This window comes from Oryza brachyantha, chromosome 10, assembly GCF_000231095.2.
Source record: "Oryza brachyantha chromosome 10, ObraRS2, whole genome shotgun sequence".
NCBI classification, from domain to species: Eukaryota; Viridiplantae; Streptophyta; class Magnoliopsida; order Poales; family Poaceae; genus Oryza; species Oryza brachyantha.
Genome location: NC_023172.2, coordinates 2312645 through 2328386, shown reverse-complemented (window position 1 = coordinate 2328386; position 15742 = coordinate 2312645). Strand labels below are relative to the sequence as shown.

General features: G+C 40.2%; 3 protein-coding genes across 3 annotated transcripts; 2 read left to right on the top strand and 1 right to left on the bottom strand.

The window, feature by feature from the left end:
• The first annotated feature begins 507 nt into the window (after nucleotides 1-507).
• LOC102701107 (autophagy-related protein 9-like) lies at nucleotides 508-6052 on the top strand. Its single transcript, XM_006661589.3, has 10 exons — nucleotides 508-554; nucleotides 1004-1611; nucleotides 1710-2030; nucleotides 2453-2675; nucleotides 2832-3011; nucleotides 3101-3307; nucleotides 3834-3911; nucleotides 3992-4062; nucleotides 4147-4257; nucleotides 4757-6052. Exons 2-10 carry the CDS (start codon nucleotides 1040-1042, stop codon nucleotides 5784-5786), a joined length of 2793 nt encoding a protein of 930 aa, XP_006661652.1. The 5' UTR covers nucleotides 508-554; nucleotides 1004-1039; the 3' UTR covers nucleotides 5787-6052.
• Nucleotides 6053-7420: 1368 nt separating this feature from the next.
• LOC102700830 (disease resistance protein RPM1-like) lies at nucleotides 7421-10916 on the bottom strand. The gene has a single exon (XM_006661588.3). The coding sequence runs from the start codon at nucleotides 10381-10383 to the stop codon at nucleotides 7612-7614; it is 2772 nt and encodes a 923-aa protein (XP_006661651.1). The 5' UTR covers nucleotides 10384-10916; the 3' UTR covers nucleotides 7421-7611.
• A 3522-nt stretch (nucleotides 10917-14438) lies between these two features.
• Nucleotides 14439-15309, top strand: LOC102714771 (probable WRKY transcription factor 27). The gene is made up of 2 exons (XM_006662143.1): nucleotides 14439-14560; nucleotides 14676-15309. Exons 1-2 carry the CDS (start codon nucleotides 14439-14441, stop codon nucleotides 15307-15309), a joined length of 756 nt encoding a protein of 251 aa, XP_006662206.1.
• Nucleotides 15310-15742: the final 433 nt, after the last annotated feature.

Here is a 15742-nt window from a genome sequence, read left to right as displayed (position 1 = left end):
TTATCATCCGGGTGATGTAACGAAAATGCCTATGGTTCTAGGATGAAACGTGTCCCTAGCCGCCGTGCCGCCCTTGTGCTCAGTCATTGTCATGTGAGGAAGAAGACGCTGGCTCAGATGGTGATCAGCACGTTCATTCAACTGGAACTAGGGACATTTCTGTCATGTTGCCTGGCTGATAAGTCAAAAAGCATTAAAAAACTCAAAAAACAGAAAAATAGCAAAGTAGCTGAAAACACTCGCTTGATATGGCATTTTAAAGAAACGCGTCTTCGGATAGCATTACAGTGAAACCACTATACGCAATATCCATTTTCTCCGTCGTGACGGCCCAACAAGGCCCAGCCCACCACGAGCTGTGGCGTGCGATGATAACCCAATCTGTTGCTAACGAGATCGTCGTCTCCGACGATTCCGATTCCCCCCTGCTTCGCTGCCGCTGTCGCCACCGCCGCCGCCACCGGCCGCGATTGCGGCGACCCCTCCCCTCCCTCGCCCGCCGCCCCCTCCCGGAGTCCCTCCCCTCCCCGTCCGGGCGCCGCTCCCCCATCCTGGTAAGCTACTCCGATTCGCCCCCTCGCTTTAACTCCCCTTTACTCGCGTGCTATTATGTCCGCGAAGCTAGTGCCCTAGCCCTAGCCCTAAGCCGCTTGAGTCCGGCGCTCCTCGCTGCTGTCTCGCCGCCGCTGTGGGCTCGGCGGCTCCAGTGTCCAGGAATCGCGGTGCTGCCTGCCCCGGCCCGCTCAGCTAGCCGACACGTGGTCGGTGACTCTTCTCGTTGGTTGAATTAAGTATTTTTCCTCTTTGAGGATTGGTTCTACCATGTGATCTCTCGCTAGGGTTTAAGCAGAAATGATGCATCGAGTTAAATTCGTCCTGCTTGTGATTTTTATTTATTATTTACTATGATAGCCACAAACAAAAGGGTCATCTTACTCCCCTACATTTTAAAGTAGTGCTGACGATAGTTTTCTAATGAAAATCTGATCTTGCACTTTTGGAGGTCGCGTGCTGTGGCATGGGAGAGAAGCCTTCATAAATGATGTCCTTCCTTCCGAAGGGCAGAACTACACTATCAGAGTTTAAGTGGCCATGGAGAGGTGAATCACAGCTATCGGCACATCTTATTGACATTCCAGCTGAAATTGAATTGTCGGACTACCGAAGATTGCCATCTACTGGCAATGAGAGCCCATCTGGGCTACTTCATGGAGAAGACTGTAATGCCGACGTGATACCTGACTTGGATATTTTCTTTGAGAGGATTTATGAATATTTCTGCGCAAAAGGCCTCAGGTGCATCATCACCATATGGATAATTGAGATCCTTAATGTGGTGTTTATGGTATTCTGTATTGGATTTTTCTTCTTGTTTGTTGATTGGGCTGCCCTGGGTGATTTGAAATGTGGAGTGGAGGCGCTTGAGTTAGGGGCGAAACCTTGTGACCTGATGAAACTCATTAAGGATCATCCATTAGTTCCTTTCACATTTACAAAGTTGATCACTGTTGGATCAATGGCTATACTGTCAACATACGGTTTGATGAACTTTGTGAAGTTTTTTGTAAAACTGAGAAGCACACTAAAGGTCCGTGACTTCTACTGTAACAGGTAATATTCCAACTTCATGCATTGTACATGTTACTAAACTTTTAATGATTAGAACAAGTGATTTATCTATGTAGCATCTGCTGTATTTTTTTCTGTAGTCTCAAGGTTACAGATCTCGAGATTCAGACTATATCATGGCCCAGAGTGGTTGAGAAGATTGTACTTTTACAGAATTCACAACGACTTTGCGTCGTTAAGGGTCTCACAGAGCATGATATAATCATGCGAATAATGCGTAAAGAAAACTACTTGATTGGGATGGTTAATAAATCCATCATCGCATTGCCAATCCCCTGTTGGCTTCCTGGAGTTGGCCCAACTATCAGCTCACGTATGCATGGAAAGAAAAGCTATCTGATGCTTCCAAAGACCCTGGAGTGGACATTGAATTGGTGCATCTTCCAAACCATGTTCGATAGGTAAGCCTTATGTCTGCTTCTGTTAGCCAAAAGTAGCATATCGCTTAATTGTTGTTGGCATTTTAATTTTCGTTCACAAAAGTTATTCAAGTGTTTAAGTTATTCAAGGAAGTGGTATGACCTTTGGACATGATATGGCATATTAAATGGACATTTATCCAGATAGCATTAAATTTTATGCAAAAACAGATCTACTGGATGTATAGCCCATAAGTTGCTTAACAGTTTAAAGAGTATGTATTGATTATTATAGTTATGTTTGAACTTTTATTGTTGAGAATCCAACTCCTTATGTCCTTGATCATTTTATCTATATATTGTTTCCTCAAAATGTGTGCTTGTTAGAAAATAATTTCTACCTTATTTAGCTACATAACCTACCATTCTTCTCCGTCTGAAACTTACATCCTGTTCTGCTGCAGCAAATTTTGTGTTAGAAAAGACTTTCTAACAAGCCCGTCTTTATTGAAGAAGCGGCTTGTGTTTATTGGTATTGTCATGCTTCTTCTGTCACCCTGTCTTGTGATCTTCCCATTGGTATACCTCTTTCTAAGATATGCAGAAGAATTCTACAACCACCCCAGTACAGCATCAGCTCGAAGATGGTCAAATCTTTCAAAGTGGATTTTAAGGGAATACAATGAGGTGACTAGTGACTTCACAAACTAAGTTTGTTGTGTTGTAAAACGTTATTCAATTGATTATTCTACCTTTTTGATGTTTGTACATGTTTTAGTTCTATATAGATGATTCGTAGTTATACTTCCCTTTTACTGATGCAACTGCTTAAACAATTTTCAGGTTGATCATTTCTTCAAGCATAGGTTAAATAACAGTACTGTTGACTCCCTAAATTATTTCAAGCAGTTTCCAACTCCAGTAATATCTATAATTGCAAAATTTATATCGTTTGTATCTGGTGGTTTGGCTGGTATTCTTCTTATCCTTGGATTTCTAGGTGAATCCATACTTGAGGGTCATGTAAGTTATTTATTCTGCATACACATGCTTTTAGTGGCACATGAATGCCATTTACTTTTTCAAACTCATATAATTCATTATTTGTGAAGGTTTTTGGCCGAGATCTTCTCTGGTACACTATTGTTCTTGGAACAATAGCAACTGTTAGTCGGAGAGTTGTGGTCGACGAACTTCAAGTGATAGATCCAGAAGGAGCTATGTCCTTTGTTGTGCAGCAGACACACTACATGCCTAAAAGGTGGCGTGGTAAAGAAGGCAGTGAAGATGTGCGAAGGGAATTCGAGTCTCTGTTTCAGGTAATTTATCCCTCAATTCTGTCTATTGTTAAAATGTTGAAATTGGTGATCCGATTATATCTAAGTGATTGTTGTTCACAAAACCAGACAACAACCAGTAAAACACTGAACTAGTATACTTGTGTCCTTTTCTTTTTTGATTGCAGTTTGTTGAACATTTTTTAATATTGGGAGCACAATTGGTAATTATTTGGAAATAAAGTTCTGCTCAACTAATTATTGTTTTGATTTAAGAACTAAAACTAAATTTTTACACATTTTTTTTTCTCAGATGGTACTTCCATGCTCAATCTGTTTTAGTCAGCTTAATACATGTGATAGATATTTATTTCTTGTTTATGCTCCTAACTACTAAGCTCTTTAGACAGGAAAGTTGTTACTAGAACAGTTGGTTGATGCAAATCAAAATGTATCCCTGCTGTGATATGCCAATACATTTACATGCTACCTGATTTTGGTTGTTTAGCTTTTCTATTGTTGTACAGTTTTGTTTTTACAACTGATGCCCCATAAATTGCAATTGCAGTATACTATAACGATGCTACTAGAAGAGATGGCCTCAATTTTTATCACTCCATATCTGTTAATATTTGTGGTTCCAAAGGTAATGTTTGAAGTTGACTTTTTACCAGAAGAAAATATTTCTAAATTATGTTATAAAATGCTGAGTTTTTACTCGTGCAGTGTGTCGATGATATTCTACGCTTCATATCAGACTTTACAATATACGTTGATGGAGTAGGAGATGTTTGCAGGTTTGTGTCTTTTATAATTGATTATGACTATCCGTTTGCTACCTCTGCTGCATCTAACAGGATTGCTGTTTAACATCTCAACAGCTTGAGCCTGTTTGACTTCACCAGACATGGAAATACAAACTATGGTTCACCACATAATGCAGTTAAAGGCATGAGAAGCTCCCAAGGAAAAATGGAGAAATCGCTATTGAGGTACTCACATGTAGTTTTAAAACTAAATACACATCTTTTTTTTTTATCTGGAGCATGCTATCATTAGTGTTGTAGGTAGGGGCCGTGAACTATATAAGGTTATGTTCACCTTGCCTTAGTTTATGGCTATGCACATCCTGCCATGAGCCACGTTTCTAGCTTTGCCTTTTCAAATTGAGTGCATTATTCCATGTTAGTAGATCCCCTTTGGTAAATCGGTTTATTCCTTGCTAGAGAACTTTTTGTAGCTAGTCATCTGCCCTTCAGTCTTTCTGGGTGTACTGGGGAGCTTGGCTTGTCTCTGTATATAGTGTGGCAACTTCCATCTCTCCAAATGATTGAAACCAATGGAACATGAATCCAGTTTCCAGTCTAATCTCATTGATATAACAACACCAGACCAATATTGAAATTTAAGTGTTCAACAAAAAGGACTGAAAGTAAGTTATTTTAAATGAAGATTGCTTTGGCATAACTGTGATATTTCATTTTTTTACAGTTTTCAAAGCACCTATACATCATGGGAGCCAAACGCAGATGGAAGGAAATTTATCTGCAACCTCCAGAAATTCAAGGAGAAGCAAATCCGTCAACATACCTTTCAAACAACGGAAGCATCACAACTTGGGTTGAGTAGTAGAGGTCAGACTGCTGATGTTTTCCAGCGACTGCTCCCTAGGAATACCTATCCCAGCAATGGGGTCTTCTTTAATTTCAACCCATTAGGACTGCTTGACACAGATCAAAGAGCTTGTCCATATATTCTGGATTGGTATTATACACATCACCAGACACACTCGGAGAGAGAAGCGCACTCATCTCCTCACCTTGCATCACATGAGCAACAGGAGGATATATGGCCACTCCTGAGCAAACCATTAACAGAAATTGAAGACGAGCAAACCTGGGACTCTAATTTGTATAGAAGAGCTCGAAGTAACTTGGAGGCATCAACATCAAGTGCATTCTTTCAACAGGCCCCCTTCAGGTACCAGGGCAGGGAACAAAACTCTACGAGCCATCAATGGTGGGCTCAGACCTCGAGGCAGCGGACTGATCCCCAAAACAGTTTTGCTGGGCATCCTCAAGACAGTTTTCTTGAGCCTCCGGACTTCAGAAATCATTTGGAAGCTAGCCATGTCTCCAGCCATCAAAGCGATTGGAGGCTGACCTCCAGAAGGTCAATTGATCCACAAGACAGTTTCCTTGAGCCTCCTGATTTTGGTAACAATTACATGTCCTGTCACAGTTCTAGCCATCACAGCGATGACACGTCGGATGGAAACCCAGAACTAGATCAAAGCAACAATAGTTGGCGAAGCCCCCATGCCGCCATGTCCAAGACAAGGTACATGGGTGATGATGACGACGACCTTGACATAGAACAAGGCGTGAGTTACCATTTCACCGATGCCCCTCAGAAGTATGGTGGAAGCGAAGGAGATGGACATGGTGTAGCCGATATTTACAACTCTACACCAGCCAGCCTTCCTGTACGGGTATTACCTAGAAGCAGTGACCCAGTTTAGGTAGGTAAACACACGAAAGAAAATAGTAGTAATACTTGTGAGAGGGCATTTTACGTGTTCTTATATATATATAGCAGAAAAATATGCATAATTTAGTTTATTGTGTTTGGCAAAGGCCGACCAATTCTTTCTGTAAAGTTGAATTACGTGCCTAATAGGCCCGTCGTTGCCTATTTGGGGGAAAGAGAACCATTCTTTAATTTATATTACCATAGTTGAATCTTTTGCCTGCCGTCGGATGCAATCATATCGGATGCAATCATATTGTTGAAAACGGTTTGGATATTTCCGGATTCCAAACCTGTTTAACAATCAGCCGGAAATTTTTGGAAGTGTTTGGAAATATAACTAAATCGGAATTTTCTTTTGGAAACGGAATTGGCTGCTGGAAGAGCACAATTCATCGGAACGCGGAAAGGACGTCTTGAATCTAAATTGTCAGTTTATTGCCACTTTAGCCGTGGATTCCTTGTAATTTTGTTAAAAGAGCTACTTATAAACGTCAAATATGCATATTAGTCCATATGTTACAACACCGATGGTCGGCCGGGTAATTGGCACCCGTCTATCTAGAGGAACTGCTGGATCACGGTTAGGGGTGTAAGTGGGCTAGCCCGGCTACCCGCTTAATTAGCCTATAAACGGGTTGGTGGGCCAGTCTACTTACATCCTTAATCTCGCTTGTCATCACAACCTTACCTTTTGCACTGACAGGGTGATAGAGTGGTTTGGGAGTTGCTCCAATATTGTGTCCAACAATGCAGCCGCCGCTACACATTTTGTTGGGGTATCTTGAAAACACCATGGCCATGTTTACCGAGTAAGCACTTTATTTTAATTATTGTTGTTGATGTGATTAACTATGTTCCTTTTATGTGAAAAAACACTGTATTCCAGTAAGAAAAGGATGTCAGGTAGGGCTGCTGTTTTCTGCTGGTCTACAGTATACAATCACTACATAGATGTTTTGGTTTTGTCTGTTATGAAGAGTTGGGACTTCATTGCAAATGAAGCCTATTTGTATATGGCTATATGAGACAGTGGTCAGTGGATTACTTTGTGACTTTTAAAATAAGGATCAATGACTTAGAATTTATGTTTGAAAGCCATTCTTTCAAACTCTCACAATTGATATCTTTTTTATTTTTAGATAAAATGTTCACATTCATCCTTTGAAACCTCAAATTTATGGTTCAATGTTCAAATCGTGTTTTGATATTACAGACAATATCTATGACTGAGTAAACTCACCAGACTGCAATAGTGGGTATATCAGTTCCTTGCAAGTTGCAAAGGCAACAAAACTGTTTGTTTCACTCTGCAGTTTTTATTAAAGGATGGAAGGTATACTCTTAAACTCTAGTGTTTAGTTCCATCAACCAAAAGGAAATGTAAATATAGTGGCCCCTCCCAGATAAACGTTTCCGTTACAGTGAATATAGGCTATATCAATCAATGGTTGAGTTAATGGCACTTGCAAAAAAAAAAATGTCCCACAAACAAATGAAATTGGGGATCAAAGCTGTAAATACAAGCACAAATTTTTGATAAAAAACGGAAAACATGAAGCTATGATTGAAAAGAAAATTGACTATAATTGATGTGCACATCAATGAATGAAAAAAGTAGGAAACAATCCTTCTGCATATCTTCACATATTAATATAAAACCCAAAATGGGTTATATGATACAAATATATATACAAAGATTCAATTACAGAACAGAGAACTACAATTCAAAAGAAAAATGAGATTGTCTGGATTAGTATACATCATCAGACAACAGATACACACAATAGGAATGGCATTGCCTAGATTGAGATCATTCACTGTATCCTTTCTGCAGCCAGCTCACCATTTCTGATGAACCCGACATAAACTCTCTTGACGTGAGAAATCTTCGCCTCATTCTTCTTCCTAACCCTGCCCACAAGTTCTTCTGCTGTAGAATCCAACGTCATCTCTTCAAGAGTGGCCACATGTTCAATGCCACGAGGCAATAACTTCAGTTCTGGACACAGCAGGAGCTTCAAATCAGCCAAGCTGGACATTGCCCCACTTTCTATCTTGATCAGACTGAGGTGAGGAGCTCCCCAGATCTTCAGTATTCGGAGCTTTGGAAACGAGGTTGCCTGGAAAAACAGCCTCTTGCCATTGTATGCATCATAAAGCTGAAGCTTTACTAGCTGCTGTAATTCCTCAAGATAATAGAAGTCTTCTTCGTCGAGTTTTGACCAGACAAGCCGTAGAATTGTGAGGCTTTTCAGTTTACTAATTGACATGAAAAACTGAGGCAATGATTCTTTATCTAATGTTCCCTGCAAGATAAGCTTCTGCAGCAATGGAGGTGGTTTCAGTGCTTCAAGTTGCAGGACTTCCTGTTTATCATTTGCATGTATTCCAAGCCGGATAAGATGGACCATATTGGTAATAGCAAAAAACAGCTTGCTGCAATGGCGGCCTTGTACTTTGCTGATGCGAAATGATCTCAAGTTCACCAGAATACCAAGGTAAAAGACCATTTCAGAGCTAGCTTCCATCAGTAATAATGTCTGCAAACATGCCAAAGACCATAAACCAGTAGGTGCCGGTATGCCAACAGAAGGAACAAAATTCATAGAAGTTATCACTGGTTTCACAGTCACAATTAGATGTGTCAACTTAGACAGCCTTATAATTTCCTCTGGTAGAATCATAATTTTGCTTTTCCAAGCATCCAGCACTAGCAAATTTTGAAGCCTTCCAATCGATCTCGAGATATATGTAATGTTTGTTCGTCTAAGACCCAGAAAACGTAAATTAAACAAATCAAACACATCATTTGGTAGACTCTCAATAGAACTGTCTTGAAGATTCAGGACGGACAATAACTTAACAGACCTTGAGAAGGAACGAAGTGAATTGAAACTAAGTGAGTTGTGGAAAACAAGCAATGAGCGCAGATGTGGCACATTGTCTGCTATCTGTGAAATATCCCCCCTTTGCATTGACAAGCGGCGTGCTTTGCCAATAAGATGAGTCTTTGAGTAATCGAGGACAACACAGAAGTTCTCTTCGCGAGCCTTGTTGAGAGCTAAAACACGAAAGATATCGTGCATTTGGAAATCGTCAATGTATCCAGATTCATTCCTCTTAACCTCCACTAATAGACAACGGTTAATGAGTTCGGTCAAGTAATCTTCTGCCACCTCTTCCAGTGTCTTATGCTCACTCTCTTCAATAAATCCTTCTGCAATCCAAAGCCGTACCAACCACTTCCTTTGCATCAGATAATTTTCTGGGAACATGGAGCAATAGAGGAAGCAATTCTTCATATTGTGTGGCAAGTCTTCCAAACTAACCTTCAGGATTATGTTCATATCTAGGATGTAATTGTTGGTAAACTGCATCTCAAGATTTCTGTACACATTCTCCCACTCCAATAAATTCGCACTCTTGAATGACAGAAGGCGCCCTATGCACACAATAGCAATTGGCAAGCCCTTGCACTTATCAACAAACTTTTGGGCCCAGGGGTGCAATTCTACTGGGCAACTCCTATTTTCATTCTTCCAAAATGCCTCTTTACAAAAAAGGTCCCAAGCATAGTGATTTTGCAAGGGTTGCAGGTTGATCTTTTGGCTTTCAGGAGCAAGTAGAGCAACCTCATATATTCTAGATGTAAACATTATCCGCCCTTGTTTCCCATGAGAAAATGCATCTTTGATATCAAACCAAACATTCACACTCCACACATCATCTAAAACAAGAACATACCTTTTCTTCTCCAGATAACGTCGGATTGTCTCTACCAGACTTCTATAATCCGTGACATCAACATCCTTGGGGAACTCCTTCTTGTGGTCGTTCTTCCGGAACTCCACGACAATTTGTTTCAACAAATCATCAGCTTCATAGCTATGAGACACAGTGATCCAAGCACAAGTATCAAAGTCAGTTTTGATAGCACTGTAAACATGAGCAACAAGTGTCGTCTTACCAACACCACCCATGCCCCATACAGTAATTATCATATGCTGCTGCTCCTCATCCTTCAACCAATCCATCAAAAGTTGTGTATCCTCAGCAATCCCCACCAGATCAGCTGCCCTCTTAAAATGTACTGATTCTGTAGATCTTTGATTCAGGCTCCCTAACCGCATCAGTTTCTTGTCCCTTCGAACGCCCTTCAGGTCATATCTGCACCTCCTCTCTGCAGCACTCTTGAGGTTAACCTTGATTTCCTGCAGACTGTTGGCCAGCCGATACCATGTCTTGATTTGTCTGATCCTCCTGATTGCTTTCAGTAGGAACATGCCTTCGCGATCCTCTCCCAGCTTGTAGGTGAACTCATCAATAACATCCTCGATGTCGAAAGCAAGACCCCTGATTTGCTTCACAAATGCAACGGTTGTCTCATCAGTATCCTTGAACCTCTCAGCAGTACAGAAGAAGGCCTGCATGCTCTCCAGCTCCTCCTTGATCATCCGTATCTCACCAAACAAGCCTTTCAGAGCAGTTGCCTCATAAACGAGCAACGACGACCCCAGCTGGCCAGATTCATTTCCCAGGGCATCACCGAGCTTCAAGATTAACGAACCGACGACACCCTCCGCCATGATTGCCTCCTGGCCAGAGCTACAAGATTTTCCTCACTTCAAGTGTGTGTAGAGTTGTGTGCCAATGGGCACTGTGACTGCGGCTATATGTTGGTCACTGCACAATAAAAGTCTTGGAATGGAAAGAGAGGGAAATTCTTAATTTGACGGGTGTTGCGTGTGCCGATAAGGATAACCAAAGAAAATTCTTAATCGGTCGGTGGACATCAGCGAAGCAGGGACCAATACTTTCTCTGGTCAGTGGATATTACCAAAGATTCAATCACATTCAAAGCCTGAATCCTATTCAGCAGGCATATCCAGGAAATTTCCTTGAAGTTCAAGTCAATACCCAAGAAATGGAATCTTATCCATCTCTCCAAGAAGAACACCATCAGCTCACTCCTGCTGTCTGAAGCTGCAGTTTACAACCCGAGCATCGCTTTCTAGCTGATATGGATGCCATGAATCTTTGAAGATACAGCCTAAGCAGAACAAAGTTATCAATGATTCATGTTCATGGGGATACAGACAGAATTAAACACTATATATGACCTAGTAGTTGGTTCTTGTTACCTCAGCAAACGACCAAATTTTTTTTTTTTTTGTTTTGGTGAAATCCAGAAGCTACTCATTGATCCGCACCAATAAAATGGGAAAAAAAGAAAGGAAACAAAAAGGATGGAAAGCAAGAACATAAAAAAAACTGATAAAAGTAACATGGAGATGTCATATTCCTGCGGTACTTTCTGTTGGACCGGAGCAAATCTCCTCAGCGAAGGGGTTGAACTGCGGAGGACGTCGAACCCGTCGGTGCAGGCCACCGCCAGCCGCCGCCGCCGCTGTGTTTGCTGATTGCTTCGCGTGACCGGAAAACCACGCCGGATGCCGAGTCATGGTCTGTGGCTAGATGGGAGGGGCAGCTTCTCGCACAGCTCACAAGGGCTGTATAAATTTTGCCGTAGCAAATTTAAATTTCCCTAAAATTTATGCATCCTAAACTGCCTAGGTTACTGGAGCCTTATTGCATGAATAAAATTCTCAGAAAATTTCTTATATGTCACTCGTAAAATTCTTCTGATTACGACAGTGCGTCATTGTTAACTGTATGCATAATAAGTTGTCGTTGGTATGCTAGTGTACTAGCGTAGTAGCATCAAAGTTTCATCATTGTAAAATATGCAAATAAGTTTATTTAGAGAATCACCAATAGACGTCCAATCTTATTTTAATCCTAAAATTTTAGGCTTTCCTCAAAATGATGGGTCCATCCTTCCCAAAGCACTTGCCAAAAATTAGAATAACTTCTTTATTATTCTCAGTCCTTGCGATGTACAACCATAGCACTTTGAGTGCGATAGATACTTTTGTTTCAGTTATTCAAATTTAGGATATCTCTTTAAGAAGTATATCTTTAATGTCTAAATATTTATGGGACAATTGTAAATTTGCCACTGGTTTGAAACGTTATTGCAAAACTGCCACTGAAAAATTACAACAATACCACTATAACGGTCATTCAGGTGGCATCCTTGCGATTTAGAAAAAAACAGTGGCAAATTTACAAATACCCCAATATTTAATAGAGATTCTAAAAAGGGAGATTAAAAGGATTAAATTTTAGGGATCTATCGGTGATGCTGTCAGTGTGCAGTGACCGGAAATAATTCTTCTACTAATAAACAACTCAATAATTAACGGTGCAAACAACTTACAACTTCCGAAGATGGTGTTATATATTTGTGTTAGTGTGTTTTTATATGTAATAAAAAACAAAATAATATTTTTTTAATCTTGCACAAGTTTCAAGTATAATTTGATTTTTTCTAAACAAATAGTTTTAGGGTATTATTTTTTTGATGTGGATTTATCTAAAATCATATTTTGTTGGTAGAACTGGTTTTCTAAAAACAGTGATTTCCTACTTTTAAGTAACCTTTGAAAATATTGTTTGAAGTTGTCATAATTTGAAATTCAAATTTAAATTATTGAAACAGAGTCATATAGCAAAATGACCGAAACAAAAGTCGTAGATATTGATGATTTATAAAACTTTGTTGTTGATGACTTTTTCAGTTGAAATATTATAGTATTTAAAAATATTATTTGAAGTTGTCATAATTTGTAATTCAAAATTTATATAATCCAATCAAACTCGGATGGATAAATGACTAAAAGAAAAATTATAGATTTCAATGAGTTCTACAACTTTGTTTCTGACAACTTTTTCAAACAAGTTGATTTAGTATGATTTTTTTTACTTCACAGTGGTACATAAAATAAAAAGAAAAGGAAGGTTAAACATACATGGAATGAAACTAAGGCCTGTTACAAGCCGGTTCTTTTGCTCCTCCCTCGCCGAGAAGTCCATTTTTCCTCCCTCCCTTTCAATTAATTTCAAAATATTGAACCTTCGAATAAAGTTTTATCATACTAAAGAAATTTATGTGAAAATGTTATCAAAAATAAGTTGAATAACTTATTGAGATCTACCTATTTTATTTTGGTTATTTCTCCATCTGAGTTTGATTGACCTATATAAAATTTGAATTCAAATTATGATAACTTCAAATAATATTTTTAAATACTAAATAATTTTAATTGAAAAAGTCATCAACAACAAAGTTATATAAATCATCAATATCTACAACTTTTGTCTTGGTCATTTTGCCATGATTTTGTTTCAATAATTTGAATTTGAATCAAATTATGACAAATTCAAATAATATTTTCAAATAATAAATGATTTCATCTGAAAAAGTCATCAATAAAAAAGTTTTATAACTCATCAATATCAATAATTTTTATTTTGGTTAGTTTTATCTGAAAAGCAATAATATTGTTCACAAAATTTGCATAGCACTCTTATAGTTTATAAACTTTTTAAGAGACATGTACTGTCGACGATTTGGATGTCGGCAATATATATGGGTGGGTAGCGAGGTGTAAAGATCGATGGTTAGGATGTAGACACAGGGTTACCCAGGTTCAGGCTCTCGACTAGCAAAATAATACCCTACTCCTGCTTGGCGAATGTATTGGATTGTGAACAGATCATCTAGAGAATAACCAATCTGAATATGCCGTTTGTCTGCCCGTGCCTCATGAGGGGTGCCCCTGTCCCCCTTATATAGTGGAGGATAGGGCTTACAGATAAGGTAGAGTCATAATCTAATAAGATTAAAATATATCCTAATTCGGTTACCACTCGAATCCGGTATATACGACATGCAATCCTACAGTTACCAAACTCCGATTGATACCATACAGATATAATTGCTTTTCTATTCGGTAACCTCCTACCATACGTATATCTATAGTCTACATATACCTCTAGTAGAGGTATTCCACATGTACATTTTGTGAACAATGTTACAAAATCACTTTGTTGGATGAATAAATAACTCAAATAAAAGTTATAGATCTTGATGAGTTATACAACTATGATATTGATGACTTTTCTAGTTGAAAATATTTGAAAATATTGTTTGAAGTTGTCATAATTTAAAATTCAAATTTAAATTATTGAAACAAAGTCATATGTCAAGATGACCAAAACAAAAGTTGTATATTTTGATAAGTTAGATTTTTTTAGTTGAAACCATTTAGTATTTAAAAATGTTTTTTATGGTTGTCATAATTTGAAATTCAAATCTTGTATAGTTAGTTCAATCAAACCTGGATGAAGAAATGACCAAATAAAAATGGTAGAACTAAATGAGTTCTACAATTTTGTTTTTTTACAACCTTTCATACAAGTTGATTTAGTGCCATAAATATCAATTACAAATTTTCAATGAAAATTTTCTCTCCTCGCAACTTTAAAATTTTTATCCTTCTTCCTCCTCTCTCATCCCCTGATATTTTTCCTTTCTCCTTACTCTTTCTCTTTCTCTCCTATCTCTCTCTTTCTCTTACTCTCTCGGCGCCGAGCACGAGTGGGCGGCGTGCACGTGCCAGTGGCTAGGGGCCGTCGCATCGTCCTGGTTGCACAGGCTGCCCCCTCCGCGGCAGCACCGACCCCGATGATGAGTGGGCGGAGACGAGAACGAGTGGGCGACGACGACGACCACACGATGACGGCGGCAGGCGGTGAGTGCTCGTTTCCTCTTCCCCTCTGGTCTCTCTATGCATGCGAGGACGGCTACCGGTGGCGCAAGTACGGCCAGAAAGCCGTAAAGAACAGCTCCTATCCAAGGTCAGTTAGCTCTAGATCTCATCCTCGCTAGCTAGCTAGCTCGATCAGCCGCCATGCCGCCGGCCAAGCACAAACACACACATGATCTCTGAGAGATGCATCTGCATGTGAGCAGGAGCTACTATCGGTGCACGGCGCCGTGGTGCGGTGTGAAGAAGCGGGTGGAGCGGTCGCAGCAGGACGCGTCCATGGTGATCACCACGTACGAGGGGCAGCACACGCACCCGAGCCCCGTGAGCTACCACGTGCACAGGCACCACGCAGCGGGGCTCATGGCCGCCGCCGGGTTCGCCACGCCGCCGCCGCCGCTTCTTCGGTTCTGCATGCCCCGAAGACGACGGCCTCGCCTCCCGCGTGGCGACGATGAACCAACAGCAGATGAGCTACGACGTGCCCAGCATACAGTACGCCGCCCCGCCGACGACGACGATGAACCAACAGCAGATGAGCTACGACGTGCCCAGCATACAGTACGCCGCCCCGCCGACGACGACGATGAACCAACAGCAGATGAGCTACGACGTGCCCAGCATACAGTACGCCGCCCCGCCGACGACGACGATGAACCAACAGCAGATGAGCTACGACGTGCCCAGCATACAGTACGCCGCCCCGCCGACGACGACGATGAACCAACAGCAGATGAGCTACGACGTGCCCAGCATACAGTACGCCGCCCCGCCGACGACGACGATGCCTCCTCCTCTATTTGCTATGAGTGGAGGACGAGAAGCAAGGAGCATTATTGAATATTTGAAAATTTTGTTTTGGTTTTTTGTTTTTAGATTTCCTGTTATTAGGTTGAATCTAAGATAAACTATTGTTTGAATTCTGCTGTATTTTGATTGTATCTGTTATTAGTTAATCTGAGATGATATCTGTAATTAGGTTTGAATCTGAAATAGTATGACAAATTGGATTGAATTTGGTGGGGCTCAAATATAATGTTCATGTTTAGTGGGCTTTGATGTAATAGTTGGTGGATAAAATAGGCTAGTTCTAAAATGGGTCTAGTTCTGAAATGAGCCTATTTTAAAAAGGGTCAGTTTAAAAAAATTAATGGGCTGCTGTTTTAGAAAAATAATGGGCCATATAAAAAATTTACTGACGTCAGCTGCCACATCATCAGTGACACGTCACGACACATGTGTCAATGACCACGTCACCTACTATGTTGGCTGC